The 25,391-nt window shown below is 41.5% G+C and overlaps 1 protein-coding gene across 1 annotated transcript; it reads left to right on the top strand.

Annotated features, from left to right (window-relative positions):
- Positions 1-14,781: 14,781 nt before the first annotated feature.
- On the top strand, positions 14,782-22,356 carry LOC308090663 (kelch-like protein 23; the record flags this gene model as incomplete). The annotated part of the gene is made up of 10 exons (XM_080435929.1): positions 14,782-14,810; positions 16,692-16,966; positions 17,134-17,268; positions 17,385-17,576; positions 18,023-18,169; positions 18,446-18,614; positions 20,922-21,053; positions 21,340-21,534; positions 21,930-22,098; positions 22,194-22,356. Exons 2-10 carry the CDS (start codon positions 16,703-16,705, stop codon positions 22,354-22,356), a joined length of 1,566 nt encoding a protein of 521 aa, XP_080292055.1. The 5' UTR covers positions 14,782-14,810; positions 16,692-16,702.
- Positions 22,357-25,391: the final 3,035 nt, after the last annotated feature.

Genomic DNA, 25,391 nt, shown 5'->3' with positions numbered 1-25,391 from the left:
CGTTATATTTACTACTTGAACCCCAGCCTTCATATTCTGGGGGGAACATTAGACACAAATGTAAATTTTTGTAAATGTTAAAAATTAAAAACTGGACATTTACTCATCATGGCCCATAAACAACTTGGATGGTGACACCATGTTTTGGAAACTCTGTGTCAGTGTGTTTCAGCCCAAGATTGTTTTGGTGTTTTTAGCAGCCTCTGGTGGTCAGAACAGACAGACAGACAGACAGACAGACAGACAGACAGACAGACAGACAGACAGACAGACAGACAGACAGACAGACAGACAGACAGACAGACAGACAGACAGACAGACAGACAGACAGACAGACAGACAGACAGACAGACAGACAGACAGACAGACAGACAGACAGACAGACAGACAGACAGACAGACAGACAGACAGACAGACAGACGCTTTGTGGATCAAGTAGCAATAATGTGTATTGTGAGATTGGAAGGGTTGACCATATGTACTACTACACTATAGCTTTGTATTACTTTTCATTTACAGCTGAATAATAAGCTCACCATCCAGAGTTTTGAGCATGATTGTTTGGTGTGCAATTGTGCATAAAACCTTACTCTCAAGATAGTCAGAATTCATCTTACCTTTATAATTCATTTTAAATAATTGACTCATTCTTTGTTAGGTTTTATTATTACATTATTCAATTATTCTTTGTTTGTATTATTCTAATTAGAAACAAGCAAATGATGGTTTTCACAGTGTGGCACTGGGCGATCACACCAGCCTGGGAAAACAGCTAAGTGATCATGTGCCCGAAAAGGTTAACCCCCCTGGCTTAAAGGGGAAATCCACCCATTTTCAATATTTAACTATGTCATTAATATAGCATAAAGGAGTTGTGTGGAAATAAGAAAAAATTAAAAAAAAAATTAACATTGCAAAAAAATTTAACATTGCAAAAAAATTAACATTGCAAATTACACTGTGATGACTCATCATGGTGTAATTTGCAATGTTAATTTTTTGGGGTGGATTTCCCCTTTAAGGGGTTACGCTAAAGTTTAACCGTTAGAAGGATCCCCGTCTAATAAGCCAAATAAGCCTTAATACATTATAATTGTCCTCTATAACTAAAATGTCAAATTAAAAACACCTTCAATATTAGAAATAGTTCAACTTTCACTCAATAGGGGCAATGTCCGTCGCAGGTTGATGATGTCATTTATCCATGTGTGGTCTAGCCCTATGGAATATATGGAATGCATGTGAAAATAAAAAACAACAACCAAAATTCCTAAGGTAAGGTATGAGCATCAAATCAATATTTGTTTTTTTTGCACATACATTCAATGCGACGGGCATTGCCCCTATTGAGTGAAATATGAACAGTTTCTAAAATAAAAATATTTAAGGTGTTTTAAATTAAAACATTTAGTTATAGAGGACAACTATAATGTAGTAAGGCATATTTGGCTTATTAGCCAGGGATTCTTTTTAAAGTGAGGACCATGTGGGAGCTGAGGGAGATGTGAAGTCTGATTGGGATCCAGAGGCATCACATTGCAGTCAGACACCAGACTGAACTGGTGTGTCCTGGAGGGGGTGCAAATTGGGGGAGAAGGGCTGTTAGCAGCAGGGGTTATGCCAGGCTGGAGGGAGGATCTGCAGGAGAGCCATTATCAAACATGTTAAAACAACGGTTTAACTCATTAGCTTCCTTTGTCCTATTTGCCCCCCACTGACCAGCTGCTGGACTTCTTGTATAGCCAGTAGCCACTCATGCCCCTCAGGCCTTTCCACAACTCACACATGATGTTCTGTGCCAGAATGTCCCCCCGCCTCCTTTCTGTAGGTGTATTTGACCTCTCCTGTATTTTAACATGTCTTTTTTTTAAAGAATGTGCCAATATGTATTAACAACATTGATTGATTGAATGAATACTTTATTAGAAGTTTGCAGAAAAAAGCACATGAAAGTACAGTTCAGGACAAGGTCAGCTAATAGGATTTAAAACCCAAGAAAGTCTATGGCTTGTTTTCATTGGGGTCCCGTCCCGTCCTTTGAACTTAATTCATAGAGACATTAAATGACAGACAGAAATACGATTGTAGGACGAAACAGATATAGGACTGTACGACGAAACAAATGTTGCACTTCTAGGCTTTTTCTATGTTATGTATAGCACATGTTCGAGCTCACAACGCGTTACATTGCGACACACTGTGGCTTGTAGATCTGCTATTTTTGAACACGCTGGAACGTTTTCAACTCTAATGACATCCCAAAATACTGACGCCAGGTTGAAAGTGGTTAAAATATTCACAGAGTATTTTGGCCTGCGTTTCAAAGTCACATACCGAGTCACATACTTAATCAGAAAAAGTTTCAACACAGCGGTATAATAAATCATAATAATAATATTTAGACCTATTTGATCCCATGGGGGAAATCCCGTTTTCTAAATTATTCAGTTCATGCTGCATTACCCTCTTTCTTTAAACATAGAACAAAAACAAATATGTTTACCATCATAGCTCATAATGTAATGGACTTTCTGTTCATATACCATATATTCTAGCAATAAATCTCCAGTATCCTTTGATATCGTTGCTTCAGAAACCTCTTATCTCCATATTCTAACTTTTTGTTTTTTTCATAAATTAACGCCCTACTTGATCATACTACAGCAATACACAAGAGCATCAAAAGTAGTAGATCTGCAAGCTCAAACACGACGCGTTTCGAGCTTGTAGATCTGCTACTTTTTGAATCGTGAAAAGTAACAGTTTTGGACATATGAGGTTTCCACCCTACAGAGACGATATACTTATTACAAATAAATCTACCCATGAATGCATTTGTGTAAGTTTGTGGCAACTGGTCAGGCTGCATACCGTGGCACTTTAAATAACTTTAAATGTTCGTTTTGAATGTTTAGTCAATACTTTGCTAGTCAATGATAAGAAAACAAAAAGTCTGTATTGGGGATACAATTCCTTTCTTTGACACAGACATTACTACATAGCCGCCCGTCCTCGTCTGGTATACTTGGATATAAACTGGTTGGCTTTCATAGGACATAAAATAGTAGCACAGTCAGCAGTCTTTCATGGTTTTCAAATTATCTGTGTAGTGTCCTTTAAATATGAGGGCAAAGTATGCACCAAATCAGTGGGGTGAGAGATATTGAGAGAGAAATTCTGTCAAGTGAACCAATTACAGAGACATTTGGACGCCCCAGTAGATTCATTATTATTCATTATTCAGTCATTATGGATTTGGGGAAGTGTGTACAGGACAGGACATATTGGGTTCTCTTGAACCGTACATTTGCATTCCTTATCATTTCAGCGGTCGTAGATTAGTCCAGTGGTTCTCAAACTTTTTCATGTCAAGGACCCCCCAAATTAATATGTATTTGGTTGCGGACCCCCATCTACAAAAAATTTGTCGCTGCACTGTATAGGCCTAAACGTCATCCTGTTGTTATGATGAATTTATTAGATTTGTAATACAAATATTAGAATGTATTATTATAATTATTATTAAACCAGAAACAGTGGCTTGGACAGCGGGGTACGCGACACATTACATGCACGCGACAGATCAGATCTGGCAATGTGGGGTCCACTTGTGCCGAACTTAATAGGGCCATCAGGAGGGTGAAAAAGGCGTTTGTTGCAAAGATGGAAGACCAGTTCAACAGTGTTATAACTGGTGACTGACTCAGGGGCACGTGCGAAAACCAGAAGCGAAGTGAACCCGTGTGCCTCCCTCCCTGATGAACTGAATATCTACTACAGTCGGTAGCCAGCAACGACTAAGAACAACAGCCCACTATAGGCTAACCATCTCGGAGGACGATAGCCTTCAAGAGAGTCAACATACGAAAGGGGGTGGGACCTGATGGGAACCCAGGCCATGTCTAAAAGGTAGGCCTATATGCAGAATTTGCAGGAGTTTTTTTAGGACATTTTCAACCTCTCCCTCTCTCAGGCCCTCTCCCAGGCCTCAAAATGTTCACCATTGTGCCCATCCTCAAGAAATCCAAGGTGACATGTCTGAATGACACGAGCAAATGCTTTGAGAAGCTGGTGAGAGAATACATCTACTCCCCACTACCTGCCTCGCTGGACCCTTGACAGTTTGCATGCCGTCAAAACAGATCCATGGCTGTTCACACTGTCCTGTCGCACATGAATGACAAGAAGCTGAAGGACAAGTACCTGCGTATGTTGTTCGTGGACTTACAACAGCTCAGCTTTCAACACTTGCCCCAGCCAGATTTGACACAAAGCTCAGAGACCTAGAGCTACACCCAAGCATGTGCGACTGGATACCAGACTTCCTGTTGAACCGCCGCCAGTCGGTGAGAATGGGCAGTATCACATCCCTGACCCACAGCACTGGAGCACCTCTCCTCTGCTCCCTGTACATAATAATAATAATAATAAACTTTATTTATATAGCACCTTTTTAAACAATGTTACAAAGTGCTTAACAACTTAAAATCAGACAGTGAACAATGAAATACAATTTTGCAACAATAAAAACAACACACAACAGTATCAGTGAGTAAATGAGAAGCACCGAGATTCTGCTGTTAAGAGGTTAAAAAGGCCTTTCTATAAAAATGGGTCTTTAATTTGGTTTTAAAAATGGCAATGGAATTTGCAACCCTAATGTCCAATGGGAGGCTGTTCCAGAGTGTAGGGGCCCTGACGGCAAAGGCCCGATCACCCTTGGTCACCAGCCTAGATGTAGGGACATCTAATAGGGCGGCGTCAGAGGATCTTAGGCGGCGGACAGGCACATGGGGATCGAGCAGGTCAGTAAGATATTGTGGTGCCAGGCCATTAAGAGCTTTAAAAGTTAACAATAAAATCTTAAAATCTATTCTAAAAGTTACAGGCAGCCAGTGCAGTGCCGCCAATACCGGGGTTATGTGCTCAGATTTCTTAGTTCCGGTAATGAGTCTGGCGGCGGCATTCTGTACCAATTGTAAACCGTGTATGGAACCTTTATTGAGAGTGGAGTATAGGGCATTACAGTAATCTAGGCGGGATGAAATTAGAGCATTTATGACTTTGTGTACATGCATGACTGCACAGCCACACACGCAGTGGCGTCAGTTCAGCAAATGCTAGGTATGGCAAGGTTAGGGTTGCCAACTCCCAGAGATTAAAATAAGGGACACCTATCCAGAAATATTTTTTGGGGGGTCAAACCCCTCAAAACCCCCGAAATATATAGAAAACTATGCATTATACCTATAACACAATACAAACACAATGGTCTTACACCTGCATTAGGCTACTATTCAAGATTGCCATACCCAATTGACGCCCCTGCACACACGACTCCAACCTCATCCTGAAGCATGCTGATGGCACGACAGTGATAGATCGGATTATCAACAATGATGAGTCTGCGTACAGAGATGAGATCAGTTTACTGGCACTCTGGTGCCAGGAGAACCGCCTCACCCTCCTCAAGTGAGGCTGTTCTCCAAAAGGCCCAACAGCGACTATACTGGTTTCGCCGCCTGAAGAGGTACGGAGTTAGCTCCCGCATTCCTCAGATTGTACTACAAACGGCTCCATTGAAAGCATCCTGTCAGGCTGTGTTACGGCCTGGTATGGAAACTGCACTGCCCAAGAAAAGAAAAACCTACAGCGGGTGGTGCGGTCAGCAGGGTGCATCTCGGGGAGGCGAGCTAGCCTCGCTCCAGGAACTGTACAAGAGGTGCGTGGTCAAAGCATCATCAAGGACAGTGGTGTAAAGTAACTAAGTACATGTACTCAAGTACTGTACTTAAGTACGAGATATTATTTTTTTTAAAGTATGGAGCTTTCACAAAAACGAATTTCACCCTCTGTTTTACACCTGTAAACCTGTGATGTGACAATACAGATGATTCTGATTCTATTATTATTATTATTATTATGAGGCCTCCTGCTCTGACAAAAGGTCTCCAAAGATGCATCGGTCACTTTGAAACGTCATCCAACAGGTGTACTGTACAGAAAGGAGCACAGGATGCGATGACTTCGACGGCGTCTCTCGAGTAAAGCACTTAACGTTTTATAGGGGACAAATGAGAAGCCTCGTGAATCGTGATAACAACACTATATTGATCTCTGCTCAGCTGAACATCGGAGAACAGTTGTTTGGCGTCTCTCTCCGTGAACATTGGAAACGTTAATCACGTTGTCGGGAGTCACTCTGAACATTGCAGTCATTGGCCCCTTTTACAAAGCCTGTTCAAGGTGGAAATGTTTCCCCATCATCATTCCGCTTCGGTGTCTTGTATTATAAAAGGTACAGACACAGAACCGGGGGGGGGGGGGGTTTGTTGTTCCGCCGTTAAAGGCAGATTCATACTTCATCGCACGACGGGGTCGCATGCTGAAAATAGCCGACCTAGAAGCTCGCAACGCGACGCGTTGTGAGCTTATACTGTAGATCTGCTATTTCCGCCATTAGTTTGGAGCATGGATTAGACTTAACCCAGCAGTGGAGGTGGAGGTAGTCGCAGAGCCCAGTCGTCTGTGTAAAAGGGACAGACGGTATATCGGTTTGGGCTGTGACCCTGTTATAACTGGTGACTGTCTTCCGACTGCGCTGTGGTCAGTGGTGGCTTATTCAACGGGCTTGAGGTGCTGAAGCACAGGGCACCAACCTGGGGGGGGCACCAAACGGCGTGAAGAAAAAAGAAAAACGGCGGAGCGCTACAACATTGAACCCCCCCCGTTGACAAAATGGTCCCGGGGGGCACCGCCGGGGGGCACCGAACCGGGTCCAAGCACCGGGCACCACGAAGGGTTAATCCGCCCCTGGCAGTGGTCATAGTAGCCTAGTAATAAATGCAGTTGTAACTTTCCATTGTCTCATAAAACACCTGCTGACCTTGTGAATGCCTCTTTGTTTAGCTTTTCATCAGGTGTGTTTTTTTTAAACATACCGATCTGATTCTTTTTTTGGAGTCTTGTTTGAAAAAATGTGTCAATGTAAATAACACTCGCTTGTTGTTGTTGAGAACAGGAAGAGACGGTTCTTCCTGTGACTGTGTGACTGTTTAAGTTAACATTGTAGCGTAGAGCAACTTTTCAGTCCTTATAAACGTCTCCAAAACAAGAAGGAAAGAAGGAAAGAAAAACATTTTGAAATATTCCTGAAAGCTTTAAAGATCTCTAATATAAAAATGTATGCATTGCAAAGGGTTGTGAGCTTGTAGAAAAAAAAGAAAAGAAAAAAAAAAGTTAATTCATAATGTATTTATTTATACAAATACTCAAGTACAGCGCTTAAGTAAATGTCCTCCGTTAGTGTACCTACAGGTCTATCCACTTCCACACACCTTTCTGCCTTGAACCGCTCCCATACACATAATCCAATGAGAAAACTTGATCAAACAAAATTTGATCATCAGTGTCACTGTGACTCCATACTGCACTGTCACTGAGGAACTCCCCCATCCCACCTCTTCCCACCTCATCCCACTGGGATTCCAGTGTGGGGAGAGGTTCAAAATGTTGCACTTCTGTGAACCGTCAATGGTCATTGTTTTCCCCACTCTGTTTCGGCTCCTTCACAGTAAACCTACTCCTCAGAGTTAAAGGAGTACTGTAGTTCACCCAAAAAAGTACTTATTTTCTATCAATTACACACCCCATGAATCCTTGAATTCATTCTTTTGTCGCATTCCTAAGCCAATAATTTGATCATCGGCTCCTATCGGCTAAAGTATCCGGTAGGAGACACAAAGGAAACTCTTTGTGTCTCCTACCGGAAATACACACGGTCATCAAATTATTGGCTTAGGAATACGACAAAAACAAAAAATCTCCATGAATTCAAGGCTTCATGGGGTGTGTAACTAATAGAAAATAAAGTAATTTTTTGGGGGAACTATTCCTTTAATTTAACTCTGAGAGCATACAAATGTAACCAAATGGACCCGGGAGGGTCCATTTGGTTACATTTGAATGCTCTCAGAGTTACCATCAGATAAATGAATTCACTGTGAACTTTACTGTGTTTGCATCCAGATATAGTCCAATGTGAATTCAGTCAAACATAGTGGCCTGAGTGGCCTCGTGGTTAGAGCGAATAGAGCGTCCACCCTGAGATTGGGAGGTCGGGGTTCAATCCCTATGGGACCCCAATGCCTCCCTGGCACTCAGCATCAAGGGTTGGGTTCCTTGTCACATACTGTCATACTATTGCCAGGGGGTGTAGTTGTACAGCATGGCTGGGGGCTGTATTTGTACATCAAGCTGCTTCACGCTATATAAGGAAACAGGAGATTGGCTCCTTGCCCATGGGCCACATGGTGCACTTACTTACTTATGAATTCCACTGAGCGAACCCTTCAGCGCATGGTGGCAATTTAGCTTGCGCTGATTGGAGGCTGCCACATATATGCCTATAGGGAAGAGTGCATCACCCTCTCTCACACTTCTAGTCGAGCTGAATTTTTGTTTTGATATTACAAAACACAAAAATATTTCATGTGCATCCTGTGGCCCCCAACGAGCATTATATAAATTATGGAAATATGCTGTTTTTTTGGAACATTCAGACAGTCTATTTTAAAGGTCACTTAAAATCTACATAATACAGTATTGGTAAAATGGTAAATGTGCATTTATATAGCGCTTTTATCCAAAGCGCTTTACATAGATTGTGCATTACATTCACACACACATTCATACACCGATGACGGAGGAAAACATGCAAGACACCAACCTGCTCATCGGGAGCAATTAGGGGTTCAGTGTCTTGCTCAAGGACGCTTCGACACTAACACTGGGGGTGCCCGGGATCGAACTGGGAACTTTGCGGTTTCCAGTTCACTCTACCCAGTTCACTCTACCCGGCCACTCTACCCCTGAGCCACTGCCGCATACAGTATTCATGCAGTATATGTAGATATTATACAGCTGCAAGTCAGCAATGACTAAACAGCTTTGTGCAAACATTTGAGATGGCTATTAAGCATTACAAAAATGGCGATATAAAAACTGTGCGCGTTTAATGAGAAATCTGAATACAAATTTATTTCGAAAATAAATTATACATAAAACCTTTTCAGTGAACTTGTTCAATACTGTATTCTGCCTTTTGGTCACCAGATGGCGATATCCGGCGGAATGCATATGAAGCAGAGAATAGCAAAGGGCCCTCGAGGACAAAACAATAATAATGTCATTCATAATTACAGGTGTAAATACACATTTTAGAGCCTGCAGGCCATAAACAACCCGTCAATACCAGCCGTACTCAATAAAAACCCTCAACTCACATCTAAAAGATCACATTTAAAGCCTCATTCGCTTGTTTCCTTGGCACTTTGATTGGGTTCTTCTCATTCCAATGAGGAGTTCCAGTTACAATGAATTGTTACAGTGGTGTAAAGTAACTAAGTACATTTACTCGAGTACTGTACTTAAGCACAATTTTGAGGTATTTTTTTTACTTGAGTATTTCCAATTTTCAGTACTTTTACTTCTACTCCACTTTATCTCAGGGACAAATATTGTAGGCTACTTGTTAGTCCACTACAAGTATTAGAAAACTTTAGTTACTAGTTACTTTGTAGATTTTGATTATTATTACAAAACATACATTAACCACTTCAGCCCGATATACATTTTGGCCATTTGAAAATAGCAGATCTTCTATTTTCAAAAGATTTTTATACATTTGAAAACTTGTGAAATGGGACATTCTGCATAAAGAGTACTTTATACTTTTGTACTTTTACTCAAATACATTTTTAATTCCGGACTTTTACTTGTAACAGAGTATTTTTGCAGTATCGATACTTTTACTTAAGTAAAAAATGTGAGTACTTTTTCCCACCACTGAAATGTTACAATAACTGGGCCCATCATGCTGACACATTCGATGAATAATTTAAAGCTGAACTCTAACTGGCATCAATCCCACGTTAGCCTATTTATACACAGACTTGTACAGTCAGAAACAATGTTTTATTGTAGCCCAGGCATATGCTGCTATAATCCTCCTCCTTTATATGAGAATGTATGTTGTCATTCCCACCATGGGGTTACTGTAGCATCATGACTGGTACATGTGGGCATAGAAAGTAGTCATTATGCACAATGTCCCATTTCACAAGTTTTCAAATATATAAAATGTATACAAATCTTTTGAAAATAGCAGATCTTCAAGCTCACAATGCGTCGCATCGCGATGCATTGTGAGCTTGTAGATCAGCTATTTTCAAATGACCAAAATGTATACAGATCTGAAGTGAGTAATGTATGTTTTATTATAATAATGTTTTCTGCAGATGTCCTTTTTCTGAGACTATTATTTCAGTGTGGCAATGACTGGACGAATAGTTTTGTCTTTGTGGCATGATGCAAATAATAGCCTATGGTAGGCACCAATAAGGTGGGCATCTCTGTTTTAAATTGGCAATATTTCCCCAAATTGGAACATGCTTAAACATTCGACAATTAAGTCTAATATTTCTACAATTGCTACAAAACCTGTAGGCCTATATCCAGTCATTTTGGGGCATAAACAAGAAGTTGAAGGGTAACATTAAGTCTGATAATGATGTACCGTGCATGTTTACATGATACTTTACATTACTTAAATTAAGACCATTTTTCTAATATTACATTTTTTAACCTGGCTATCCGATTAGTTTGCGTCAGGAGTGAAAACCAATCAATCACCGGATACCTTCGCCGCTGCTTTTTGTGTTTGCAGTTGTATGTGGAACTCGAGTCAGTTTAATGATCCGCGCTTTTGGACTAGTCTGTTGACACTTGACAGTGAGTCAAGTAGCAGCCTGATACAAATGAATCATTTGTACCAGCAGATCTACCATCTCAAAAAGCAGCATCAAACTGGCTGTTGTGAGCTTGTACATTTATTTGATCTTGGACCTGTGTGCTGCTACCTTTTGGGTTAAATTGGCAGTTTTTTTATCTTCCAAAATGTACAAAATAAATAAAATAAAAATATATAAAGAATAAATTCATAGGCTATGCTTTGGAAAATGGTCAGATTATGTAAAGTAGGCCTATGTACATGATTTGATCATGCATGGTATATCCTCAGACCTAAATAAATTAACCCTTTAACTTCTTGTTTATCCCCAAAATGACTATGGCTATCACGGGTTTGCAGCAATTTGTATATAGCATTTGTAGAAATATTGGGCCTTAAATGTTTACCAAAAAATGTATTATTATATATTTGGTGCCCAGTGTTCTCAGGGGGCCACAGCCCTGCCCTGGGTAGGAAACACGGCCTGATGGGGATCTGATTTATTTCTCCTAGAGCAGTGGTTCTCAAAGTGGTGTCCGGGGACCCCCAGGGGTCCTTGGGGGGAGTAGTAAATGTAGCATCACAATCATTTTTACCACTTTATCTATTCAAAAATAGCAGATCTACAAGCTTACTTCATGCCGCAATGCAAGCTTTCAGGCCATGAGTTCTTGTTTTCACACATTGTTCAGATTTATTATGTTAAGACTATTTGTCCCTCTACCCCCATGTTTTTCTTATTGACAAACTTAATTAATGCCCCTTTTTTTCCCCTAATGGACAGTTTTTAATGACCCTTTTCACATCGGCAAAGTTAATGCCCCCTTTTGACAAGAATATGAATGGATTCACTCAGTGAGCTTCTGAGCCTGAAATCCCTGAATGTATTTGTCCATTCATAGACTTGGAGCAAATCAGTCAAAGGACGACTTCATCCATTTTCAACCTATCTTCATATAATTGGTCCTCACTAATGCTCATGATAAGATGGACCATGTTTGTCTTCCCCCGTCTGTGTCTAGGAGGGCTGTGGGCAGTTCAGAAACCCACCTACCAGTGACATCATTGATGGGGAATCCACGTTAATAGAATAGGAAAGTTAGCATGCTATAACGGAAGCCATTGTTCTCACGTTAAAATACGTTTAATCCTGTTTGAAAAACAAAAACTTGCCTAATGATGATGTCACTGGTAGGTGGGTTTCTGAATTGTACGCAGCCCTCCTATGAAACACAGACCCAGTAGAAAACTAGAAAATGTGCTCCTCGGAGCACAAGTCTCCGCCAGCAGACCGGTGCTATTTTAATCAAACGGCTTTGCCGTAGGGATATCTGAATTTGATCTTTGACTTGTTGTGCTTCCACCATGTACTGAGCTGCCAGGAGATAGTCTATGTCTTTAGCAAAACGGCCATCACAATGCAAAAGGCGTTGGTTAAAATATTTTCTGTGTGTGATGTTTTTTGCTCTTTCTGTTTTTAAACCACCGCGGCCATAAGTGTACTTTGATGGGTTTGCCAACTCTTCAAACTTGTCGTCTTGGTAGAATGTGCGTGGTTTTTTGTGTTCTGCAGGGGCGACTGAATATGTAGTGTCTGCATCTAAAAAAAAATCTTCTTGAAGCAATGTGTCATATGGGAGTCCTCGTAATTGACTGGTTTGTTCAAATGCTTGTCTGTCTTCTTCATCTTCATTGTCTTGAACAGTTTCAGCAGTTGATTGGTGTGTTTGATCTATGTCAGTTTTCTCTAGTGCTACATAATGTATTTGATCAAGGTGGCCAATTGTTACAGTATTAAGACTTCGGCCTTGTTGTGGGATCAATTCAACTCTATAGTCCTCTTCTGTGTTACTGTTGTAGATGAGTATGCTTTCTTAGCTTTGGCCTTCTGCGCCTTTGCTTCTTCATCAGGTTTCAGACGATGATTTTCTGCTTCTTCAGTTTGCGTAATGGGAGTTAGTTTCATGGTGTGATCTCAGCTGTGATCTCTGTTTGTACTGGAAAGTACTGTTCCTGTCTAAGCTATTTATATATTTATATTACATATTGTGATGTCACGTGAAACTTGACCAATGTTAGGTGTTCTCAGAGGGACACACACACGCACGGACGGGTGATTTGTACTGGAAGGTACTGTTCCAATCAAGACTGATTGATCCTGTCTTACCTCACTTCAAAATACATGATTTTCTTTTTGAAGTGACACACCTATTTATAGGATTTTATTTCGTCATGCGTCTTACTAGCCAATCAAAAGCATTGGTGACAACATATTGTCACGTGTCACGTGAAGTTTGACCAATGTTAGCTTGGCTAGGGGGGGGGGGGACACAGCGGGACAGAACGAAAACATACTCTCCACCTCCGGCGGAGACAAAAATGGTGCCATTATTATAATGAGCATTAGTGAGGACCAATTATATGAAGATAGGTTGAAAACGGGTGTCGTCGTCCTTTAAGATTAGCCAGTGCCATTTGGTCCAAGTTTTCTTCCTTTTGTCTAGGGGAAAAATGTTTAACAAAAACATCCCTGTCTACCAAAACAAACAGTAAAAACACCAAAATACAGTGAGAGGGCATTGTGTTTCTGCAGGTAAACACCACCACACTACTCCAGTGCTATGTAAACACAGGGCAAAGTTACATAGGCCTATACTATGTCTTTAACATTGCTGTAAATAGCCTTTTTGTTAAAAAGTTAAAGCTCTATATTCTGATATAGAGTGTTTGTCCAGTAACACTGGTCTCTCTGTCTCTCCAGCTCTTTGATAAATAGAAAAAAAAATCAGGTGGGTCATCAATTTCACCCGGTCAGCACAGAGAACTCATTTATCAGCATCCATTTTTATAGTGTTCCAATTCCAATTTTGTCTGCTCACTGCTTTGTCTCATCACTTCCAATTTCACTTGTTTATCCTGTATCTCCTGTAGGAGTTCTCTCTCCTCATTGGAGGAGATTGGTATACCGACCTGAAAATGTATGTATGTAGGTCTATGTGTACACAGTGTATTTTATATATATATATATATATATATATATATATATATATATATATATATATATATATATATACTAAATAAGACTCGTGCACATCTTGTTGGACCCCGACTGGAGGTGCAGGTCAGCGCAAGAGATATGTATAAGGCTAAAAGAAGAAAACCTTCAAAAGAAGGTCTATGTGTACACACTGTATTCTGCGTTTCCTGCGTTTCCTCAGGTGCTTACGCGACCTGCCTTTTTACCCCCGGTCTCAGTAGCGGGGGGCGGGGCGGGTGCGGGGAGAGACAGGCGAGTTGAGTGAAACGAGTTGGGGAAAACGCAGTCCCCACAACATCATTTACGATTCTGTGCCTATCGTACATAACTCGGACGGCGCTTAGTCGACTAGCAGACCATCGGCCGGTCGTCGCGGGCACTCGCGCCTGGAGGCGCTCGGGCGCGACTCCTCGGCCTCAAGGTCTGCTAAGTCGGCGCGCCTCCGTCATGGTCCAAAACTATACTTTATCGGCGAAAAAAGGTAGTCTGCTGTGTTTGTAAAAGTATTGTCCCATGCGGGAGTCGAACCCAGACTCCTAATACTAGTAGATTGGGAGTCTAATGACTAGCGAGGTGCGCCACTGAGGCCGGTGCTGAAATTGGGTATTTGAGCTGTATTAGAATGTGACAACCCCCAACGTTCCCAACTCTTCTAATGTAGAGCGAAAGAAGCACCGCCCAGTAGGCCCCTATGGGGCCTACTGGGCCCCATAGGGCCTACTGGGCCCCATAGGCCTACTGGGCCCCATAGGGGCCCTGTAGGCCCCTATGGGGCCTACAGGGCGGGGCTACTCAGACCGGGGGTAAAAAGACTGTTCGCGTCTCTATGGCTCCTTTTTGCTCTAGAGGGTACTCTTATTCTGAAGAGATCGTCCACCGGAAGTCTTATAGTTGCTCCGTTATAGTTGCTGACGGAACACTGCTTAGAAATAGACAGTTAACTTACAGCGGCTGTTCCCCATGGGCTGTTCTGTCAACAAGAAGGTAATGTTGACTTTTAAGTATATAGCTGACTTCTTGTATGTTAACAGTGGAAACCTTCATTTCTATTTTCATTCAGTCGTGTCCTCACTCTTCAGTGTAGCCTTGGATCAAGACTATATATCATAGATGTATCTTATCGAGTCTGACTTTTGCTTTCGTATCTATGACAGTCTTGGGCTTTACCACCCAATAGTAACTGGACATCCGCGCGGAAAGTCCGTATTTCTCTGTACATGTACAAAAAAAAAACATAATAAAGTGCTGACCCTGTAGTCCCGACGGAAGTTATTAGGAACCCATGTGCACTGTATTAGCCCGTAATTCTCAATACATATGCGTTTTAATCCCGTTTGTGTCGGATTCTGTCGGAATCCAGTTCCCTGTATTCCTCAATGGGCGGTAGTGACGGGGCGCATCTGGTGAAAGCCGGTATTACACTCAATGTAAACAGGAAGTAAACGAGGGTGGAAATGTCGTTCAGACACAGACGGGATTAAAACACATATTTATTGACAATACAGACTAATATAGTGCACAAAGATTCCGAATGCCGAGTTAACATCCGGAGCTACCGGGTAAGCACCTTATATTTTGCATTTGTACATGTTTGGAGAAATACGGACTTTACGGGCGGATGTTCAGTGACAATTGGGGGGTAAAGTCCAAGACGATCATAGATATGCAAATGTAAAATCGATTAAATACATACATCTATGATAGTGTTGATCCAAGGCTACTTCAGTGTGTTCAGTGAAGCTGTTTGGTTCTGCTGTGGATGTAAGAATGTCATCGTTGTCACTTTGTTGTGAAAACTTACAAACAAATCAATGTGGTGGTGACGTCACGTTGACCAACTGATTGTTTGATAGCAGTCAATGTTTATAACATTAAATGTACTTTTATGTTTATGTTGTACTCAACCCCAGTACTTGATATATACTCCTGGTCAAATATTACCCTACTACTCCTACTCCACTTCTGCAAGTGAAAGTTGCAGCTCAGTTTAATTGTACTTGAGTTTAAGGATATTGTTTTTGCTTAAAAAATGATAATATATATTCAAAAGTACATGCTTTTAAATATACTTAAAGGACGATTTCACCCATTTTCAACCTATCTTCATAATTGGTCTTCACTATAATGCTCATTTTGATTGATTGAATACTTTATTAACAGTTAGCAAATAGTATGGTGGTACAATATGGTGCGAAAAGGATAACACAGAAAGTCCTAAGGGCTTGTTTCCATTGTGGTCCTGTGTGTATTATTATAAAATGGTACAATTTGTCTACTCGGCCTGTGTCTCAGAGGAGGGCTTTCGACACTTAAAAACCCACCTACCAGTGACGTAGTTTTTTCCCTTCTTTTTTTAAACAAGTTCAATTTATTTATTTACTTTTTTATTAACACGAGAACAATGGCTTCCATTATAGCATGGTAACTTTCCAGGAATAGAAAGCCTGTCCACAGCCCTCCTCTGAGACACAGACCGAGTAGACAAAAAACAATCATGAGCTTTAGTGAGGACCAATTATATGAAGACAGGTTGAAAATGGGTCGTCCTTTAAGTATTTAAAAGTACAAACAAATTCCATAGGTTAAGTACATTTTCTTTTTAGAATCAATGCATGCACAAAAAAAGTACAAATAATAGTGAAAATCAAGAAAAATCCTGATATCGTCCTTCTCGTGTCTGAGGCGGTTTTTTTTTTTCAGTTACTCTTATTTATTTATTTTACTGCTTCATAGTGTGATATGATATGCTTCCATGTGATGTCACACTGTAGTTTCTCTCCACAAGTATTCTGTTCATTAAAGGTAACGTGCAACAATCGTTACCATCTGACAATTTATTCCATCTTCTACTGTCATATGGTCTAGCAAAGGCAGACATGGCTGAAAGGATTCCAGTCGATGCCAGTTCACCCCCCTGGCCTGTGGATGTTGGACTTTGTGAGGATGACACCAGTGTAGCTCTGTCCTCAGGGGAGAGTGAGGACTTTGTGTTTGTGGAGACCAGCCATCCCAACAAGGTCTTAGAGGGCCTAAACCGTCTTCGACTCGACAATGTTTTCTGTGATGTGATTCTCAGCTGTGGGGGACAGGAGTTCCCTGGCCATCGTAATGTACTAGCCTCCTTTAGCTCTTACTTTGAGGTAAATGCTCACATTTATTGACCTGGTGCTGTTAAGGGAATGACATTCAATTCTGCCTTGCCTTTCATTTGAACTGACTATCATGTTATATCCAATTAATTGTTGACACAGTAATTAGAAATGCCTCAATAATTAGAAACAACCATTCACCTTTTCCACCTGCACAGGCAATGTTTACAACAGACTTGATGGAGTCCAAACAGGAAAGGGTGTCCATTAGTGGAGTGGAACCTGAGATGATTGGCTTGTTGTTTAAATATGCCTACACTTCAAAGGTGGTCATCTCCATGTCAAATGTACAGGTGATGTACATCAATCATCAATTGATATCATCAATCATAAACCTTATTCATTGTCTCCTTCTCTCCTATTTTGACCTGCATTTTTACTTACATTTTTTGTTCTTTTGGTCTTCTAGGCCCTGCTAGCAGCATCACACTTGCTGAATGTTACCGCAGTTCAAGAGGCCTGCTGTCATTACATGGAGCGCCACATAGATGAAAAGAACTGTGTAGCGATTCACGGCTTGGCAGAGGCCTACTCCTGTAAAATGTTGGAGAAACGCAGCAGGGACTACATTCTTGAACACTTCATGGTTGTCTGCCAGCAGGTCAGAGATTGAGGCCTCCATTCCATACATTTATGAAGTTGTTTGTCTGTTTTGGGAATTTTCTCCTGTAGAATCTTTGAGTCAGTCATTTGGTCAGTGATCGGATGAATATTAATATTAGGAATTATTTCACTTGTCCTTTTCACCAATAAACTACTTATCACAGTGAGCACTTGATATAGGAGGAGAAAGAGTTTCAGGAAGTATCGGAAGAGGGTCATAATGTATCAACTAGTCCAGTTGTTCTCAACCTTTTCAGGCCGCGACCACCCAAAATAATCATAATATTTGAACTCGCCCCCTACCCTGACAAGCACTTGGAATTGTAGGAGTTGAGGCATTACGTTTCACTGTCATCTAGATCTGGGGACCCCCCCACCCCCCCAAATCAGGTCCCGACCCACTGAACCACTGAACTAGTCTTCTGTACTTTTTTATGTCCCTAGGAAGAGTTCCTCTCTCTCCCTGTGGACAGACTGACAGAGATCCTTGCCAGTGATGATCTCAATGTGTCCAAGGAGGAGACAGTGTTAGAGGCGGCCATGATGTGGTTAAACAAGTGTCCTAGTACCCACAGACAGAGCTTCGAAAAGGTCAGTCTTTCTACAAAGACCACGGAGAAGTCAAGGCAATGTAACTGGCTAAGACGAGCTTAAAGGGATGCTATCATGCTGTTAATGTGGGGCTCTATCAATATAATTATTAGTTGGATCTCTAGTTGTGTTACTCCTGTTTAATTATTCTGTCTTTAATTACATACTTGTCATCTACATGGTACTTTGGGTGTGCATTATGATGATGATGACTTGCTTAATGTGCAATGTGCAGCCTAAAAAGTTTGAGAACCACTGTTCTAATTGATCTTTAAGGTGCTAGAGAAAATCCGTATTCCTCTCATCACTCCCTCTTACCTCCATGATGTGATTGAGTCTCTGGATATGGTGAAAGAATCCCAGGGCTTCCAGAGGCTCATCTCTGAGGCCAAGAACCAGGATGTCCTGCCCTACAGCCACAGAGCACAGCCACGCTGGTCTACAGGTACCCTGCCTCACACATGCATGCATGTTGCAACTAATGGTAAAATACATTAAGGTGTTTCTAGTTGGGATTTCCAGTGCAGAGACAAATTCCATCAATGTGCAATCATTCGATTTTTGTTTCACGGTTTTAGTTAAATATAACTTTCAAATGTATGCCAGTTTTCTCCTGGATTCATTCAATGACTGCTGATTTGTGTTATTAAAACCTTTTCCACTGCTCACACATTACTCTACTACACGACTACGCAGTGCCTGAAGTCATAGTGTCGGTGGGAGGAGACGATTACGATCAGCAAGGAGAGATGTGTCGCAGTTTTTCTTGCTTTGATCCCCTGACAAACCATTGGAGGACTCTGGGTCGCCTCCCCTTCCCTGTATGTATGCATGGTCTGGTTGTGTTAGGTGAGGCACCATCAGAGTCAAGTGGGAGGGACAGCGAGTGCATTTTCCGGCAGCGGCTGCTGCCTCCACACCGGTGGCGGCAGCTTTGGGAGTGTGCTGCGTTTGTGTAACGCAGTCCCCACCAATATTATTTACGATTCTGTGCCTATCGGTACATAACTCGGACGGCGCTTAGTCGAATAGCAGACCATCGGCCGGTCGTCGCGGGCACTCGCGCCTGGAGGCGCTCGGGCGCGACTCCTTGGCCTCAAGGTCTGCTGATTCGGCGCGCCTCCGTCATGGTCCAAAACTATACTTTATCGGCGGAAAAAGAAGTTGACTGCCGCTCCTCCACCGGCAGTTCCGCGACTGCCGCTCCTCCACCGGCAGTTTCCGTGGCAGTTCCGCTGCTCCGCCGGCAGCTGCCGCTCCACCGCCGGCAGTCACTGCCGGGAGCTGCCGCTCCTCCACCGGCAGTTCCGCGGAAGTGACGCGGCTGTTGCCGCTGCCGGAGAATGCACTCGCTCCTTCTGTCAAGTGGAGTAGAGGTCAATCAACTTAGGATCCTACTTTGTGTTGCGCAGCATCCAGTTAGTTGTAACTTGGCAAACTCCACACTCTGGATTTGTGCAACAATAAATCGTCTTTTACTGCAGTTTAAACAGGTTCCTAGAGACATGGTCTTTCAAAGTTGATAGCTCTGTTCTGACCTGAATAGCTAACATTAAGGATGTTGGATAAAGGCAATTCTGCAATGTGGCCAGCATATTTCATGTAGTCTGTCAGTGAATGGAGACAAAAATATGTTGTGACTATTACTGTTACTTGAAAGTATTTTGGTATGAAAATATGCAATTTAGATGTAACCAAATATAGGCCTACGCCTACTGGATCCATAACTCCATGTCTCGCATTTGTGACAAACTTAACCGCTTGAAAATAGTTTGAAAATTCAGGGAGTTGTGATGATTTTAATTGTGGAGAGACCGTCTGCTTCAATGGACATAAATTAGAACAGTGGTTTTCAACCTTTTTCATATCAAGGTCCATTATTTATTCGGCATTTGAGCCACGGAACACCGTTTGATGAGCTTTAGCCTCTCACACCCAAAACTTAGAATATTTTATCGTTCGATAAGATGCTGTCAAAATAACAATTCTTTACGTTCTCTAATTGTGTACCTGTATAGTAAGTAATGCAGATGTTTAACAATTTGACTTTTGAGAGTGTGAAATGTTATACTCAAGATTTAAAGATCTATAAGGGTCCATTTGGTTATCAACTCCATCATTTAGCTGGGGACCACCTGGAACCCCCTCAAGGACCACTGGTGGTCCCCGGACCACTGATTGAGAACCATTGCACTGACAAGTCCCGGAAAAGACGCACTGTGATTGGCCAGTAGTCAACGCGCTGTGAGCGCTGTGATTGGCCAGTAGTCACTTTGAGTCTCAGTTTGCCTAAGCTAAAATGACGGCTGTGATACCAGTTGCTCCAACAAACTGCAGAGGCCAATGAGGTATCTAGGTTTCTATATCTATGGACCCCTACCTCCCGAACACAAGGTCGCACAGGTATGACAGTGGACCCGGGTGCTGCAAGTGAATCACTGCTCTTTATAGCTGTGTTTAAAACTTCAAATGGCCATACTTCGGTGACCATTGCCCTTATCAGCACAACATAGGACTAGGTTTGAAGGCAGCGTAGCAACCTGAATCTAGTGTAATATATTCACCATTTGGCTTTAATTTATGTGAGTGATGTCCACATGTTGATGCTCACGAGCGCAGCTCTTATTTGACTGCTCAGGTTAAGTTGGTGGGAAACACTTTTGTGCATTGCACATACTGTAAGAGAAACCCCTTTTATTTCTTTAAAAATCAAGGATCTCTTTAATTCAATTATGCTCTTCTCCCACCATAGGCAATACACTGTATTTGGCTGGAGGACTAAGATCCACAGATAATTCAGTCAGTAGGGAGATGTGGCGCTATGACCCTTCCTGTGACTTATGGTTGGAAATGGCTCCCATGAATGAGGCACGCTTGGACTTTGGTGAGATTGTCAAACTATGGCATTCAGTCTAATTTTGTTTTGTAATAACTGCAAATGTTTTGTTTTTGTTTTAGATTTTTTTTTGGCTTTTATGCCTTTATTGATAGGACAGTAGGCTGACAGGAAATGGGGAGTGACATGCAGCAAAGGCCGTCAGGATCGCTGGACCGCTACGCCAGCGGCCCAGGCCAACTGCTAAGGTTGTTGCCTTGGTTATCCAAGAAGAGGGTACATATAACACGCATACATATCTTTTTTTTCTTGCATAACCCCACATGGTCCTTAGGCCTGGTGACACTGGATGGCTATGTGTATGCACTGGGTGGCTGGCGGAAGGGCTGTAGGGACTTCCTCCATGCGGAGTCGATGGAGATCTACGACCCCAACGCCAACACCTGGCAGCTAATGGAGTCTGTCATGCCAAACGTTAAGTACGGCAGCATGGCTGCGGCTGCACTAGATGGACTGATCTATGTTATTGGTAGGGAACATGCTTATGCACCTGCAGGTTCAGCCTGCTGGGTTTAATAACATTGCATTTTTATGTCATTTCAGTAAAGCATAATGGTTAACGGAAAATGTCCAATGATACATTGTATTCATCAGAGACGGTGGAAGAACAGCCCCAGCTGTTCGAGTACAACCCTAAATCATCTGCATGGACAAAGCTTGCTCCTATGCTGACTCATACTGCATACTGCATTGATTCAGAGTGCAGTATGTTTACTCTAAAAGGAAAGCTCTACGTTATAGGTATCACAGCTGTTCTTAATGTCTCTTAGTTCCATTATAGACACACTCCAACTTCACTGTTGTTTGGGCACATAATGAAGCCTACTAACAGCTGCTATCCTGTTAATTCCTTGTTATTTATAGGTTGTCTGGTTATAGAAGAAGAAGACGCAAACCTGGTGCAGTGCTACAACCCCAAAACCAACCAGTGGACCATGTGTGCCCCAATGAAAGGGAGATGCTTGATGCCTGGCGTGGCTGTTGTGGATGGAAAGATCTATGCACTAGGAGCGAATAATGCGAGCTGTAGCAGGTAAGAGGCTGTTGCTCCATGAAAGCCTGGGAAAGGGGGGAGGCTTTATCCACACCAGACATTTCTTTCATAGCTATTTGACTGTCTTCATGTAGGCCTCACCGTATCATCGAGCGCTACTGTGACGCGACGGACACGTGGGAAATTGTGGGGGAGATGCCCACTAATAACAGTCCTAGATGTGTGTCTCTCAAGCTGAGGATGGATGCACACACAACCAACGAATCTGCCACACCTGACACCGTGCCTATGAACTGAGGGGGAGATGACAGAAGGCTCTTCTAGAGTTTGATTGATTGATTGATTGATTGATTGATTGAAATTTTTATTAGGCAAAAGAATGTAAAACAACACAGTTACATTTTTTGTCTAAAAAGGTCCGGCCAAAAAAGTCCTTGCGGACTTGTTTCCGTTGGGGTCCTTGAATTAATTTCATAGACATATATAGTAGCAACCAAACAGTTCAAAAATCAACATGAAAATACAGATAATACAGAAAAAATACCACTATGTACAAAAAAAAAAAAAGCATTTAAAAAATATATGTACAAAAAAAGGGGGGGGGAAGCATGGAAAAATAAAAATTATATACAAAAAAAGCATTCATCCCTGCAGATGGTTTGTTGGTGTTGGGAGCCTCTTCAACAGTGTGGAGAAGGTGACGATGGTTTCTGATAGGTTGGTGACGTGGTATGACCTTGGGCAGTGGTTCTCTGGGGGTCCCCAAATGATTTTGGGCGGGTCCCCAGATGATTTGCTTAATATGCAACATTGTTTTCTCACTCAACAGTAAACAAACCAACAAATGCACATTTCTAAAGTGACAACTTAAGGACTTTTAAGACATTTATAATACCTATAAAATAATAAGACCATCCATTACTGTGTCAAAAGTTAATATATATATATATATATACACACACATACATACATATACATACCATACACAAATACATACCATACACAAATGGTCATACATTGGCCAAATTGTCAAACGTCTCAATATTTATCTGTGGAACAGAGTCAAACTAAATGTAATGCCTCAACTCCTACAATTCCAAGTGCTTGTGAGGGTGGGGGACCGGTAAGGGTATGCTCTGAGTTATTGGGGTCCTTGAAATTAAAGTTTGAGAACTGCAATAGGTCCTTCAATGCTTGGGCCCTGACAATACGTTTCTCAGCACAAACGGTGCTTGGGTGAAATGCCATTTTGACAGCATGAATTACAATCCATTAGAGCTAGTAAAAAACGTAACTGCCTATTCAACATGGCATGTACCTGTATGTTGACAGACTATTTCAAGTGGTTCAACATGATCATTATGCTTTAAACATTTGAAAAGAGACCATTAACATGCTACTGAATTCAACATCTTTATTAGACTTAATGTCTTGTACACTACAAAAATAAACAACAGACATTGAAGGCAAACGTACAAGTGTTACAAAATACAATCGGTCAGTTTTTTAACAATTAACAATTTTTATTATTTGGTCCATACAACATATTTTGACACTTTCAAACATGGTTGGGCTCATTTTAACATCTACTCAGGCTTTTGAGCACCCCAGACAGTTTAAGTTGCTTGATTCAATATTTAGATTTTAATATACAACTCATTTATACTCCATTTTAACCATAATGGACTCATCGTGTGTGTGTGTGTGTGTGTGTGTGTGTGTGTGTGTGTGTGTGTGTGTGTGTGTGTGTGTGTGTGTGTGTGTGTGTGTGTGTGTGTGTGAAATGTAATGATGCATCACTTAATGCTGTTATCACAATAGAGGACAATTTGGAAGATATTGGCCATGGTGTGGATGTGTTTTTTTGCAATGAAAGACCAAATCACAATATGTGTGAAGCCATACCATTACCAATACTAACATTTCTAAAACCGACATCTGCTTTCCAAAAATGTCACACACGGCTTGCAGCAGCAGCAGCGCAGTCCCCAGCATTGTTTAAAAGAGCGCTTGAGAAACTTGCCAACACTCAGGTGGTGTCATTAGTGTCTCGGCAATTTTCTATGACAGACGTGTACCACTTTGAGCTGATGCTAAAAATACTGACCACAGCTAGTTGCTTTGTCGTGTCATACGAGAAAACTAATAGTGTGAAACTAATCAACTTTCAGCAGGTCGAACAAAAACATAAATGCACAGACAGATGCAAACAACACAAGCAGACAAGGGCTAGAAAAGTGAGATCCATTCCAAAGGAAGCTGTGGAGAATAACGAGTGGCTGAGTGATAAGATGATCGATGAGTACCATAAGCTCTTGCTTTCGAGTGTTGAAAGAAAAAAAAATGCATTTATTTGTCCCAGCACTTTTGTAAGCCAACAGTTACAGAGTTTTTGGTGTGATGACATCAGTGTCCTCCCAGATGTACCACGAGCATCACGCAATTGGTGGAACTACGAGTTGGTGATATTGCCCGTCAACGCAAATAAGTCCCATTGGGGAGCCATCGCGGTAGATTTCACCAAAAAGACAGTGAATGGTGATGTTATAGTATTAGATGTTGTGATAATGGATTCACTACGTGTGCATGAGCAAGACCTGGTTAAGGCATTTTTTCCACTGCAAAGGTACTTAGCATTACAGTACTTTGCATTGTATGGTAGAGGTATGGGTATTACATTTAGATATGAGTGTTATCACAGTTGTCCCAATTTCATAGAACAAACTGACGGCAGCAGCTGTGGTATTTTCACTTGTTTGTTTTCCAAAGCTGTTCTGTTTGATGTGAGCCTCAACACTTTCAAAAGCCACCGTGAAAAGCGAGATTGTGTTATGCATGAGTTGTCAGGCAAAAAGATATTTATCTGAGTACAAAGTTAAAGCATGTACTGTGATTTACTGTATCTTGGACAAACTACCTAAAAGGCTCTGTTGTGTCTGTTGTAGGAGAACGTCACAAATGGAGGATGCGAGGGACCAGAACTGACATGTTCCCAAGACACCAGGAGGGAACGTCATTTTGGTCTTCCTTTTTTTCCTTTAGGTTTTGATTTAATCAAATGTTTTCTTCTTTTTTTCTTTTGTCTTTGTGCTTACTGTGATCATCTAAAAACAAACATTAGAGCACAGGACTATGCAATGTTTGGACTGAGCTGGTTTTGCTTTATATACGTACATCTATCTATTGATCAATTTGTGTGTGTGTGTGTGTGTACAATGTTTGCACTTTAAGTTTGCTGTGTTGCACTTTTGAGTGATGTTTGCACTTCAGTATATTGCATGTTGTTATACTTTTTTATACATTTGAGTGATGTTTGCACGTTGGTACATTGC

Source organism: Gymnoscopelus braueri, assembly GCF_963280865.1.
Source record: "Gymnoscopelus braueri genome assembly, chromosome: 8".
Classification (NCBI taxonomy): Eukaryota; Metazoa; Chordata; class Actinopteri; order Myctophiformes; family Myctophidae; genus Gymnoscopelus; species Gymnoscopelus braueri.
This window is presented reverse-complemented; position numbering and strand designations above follow the sequence as displayed.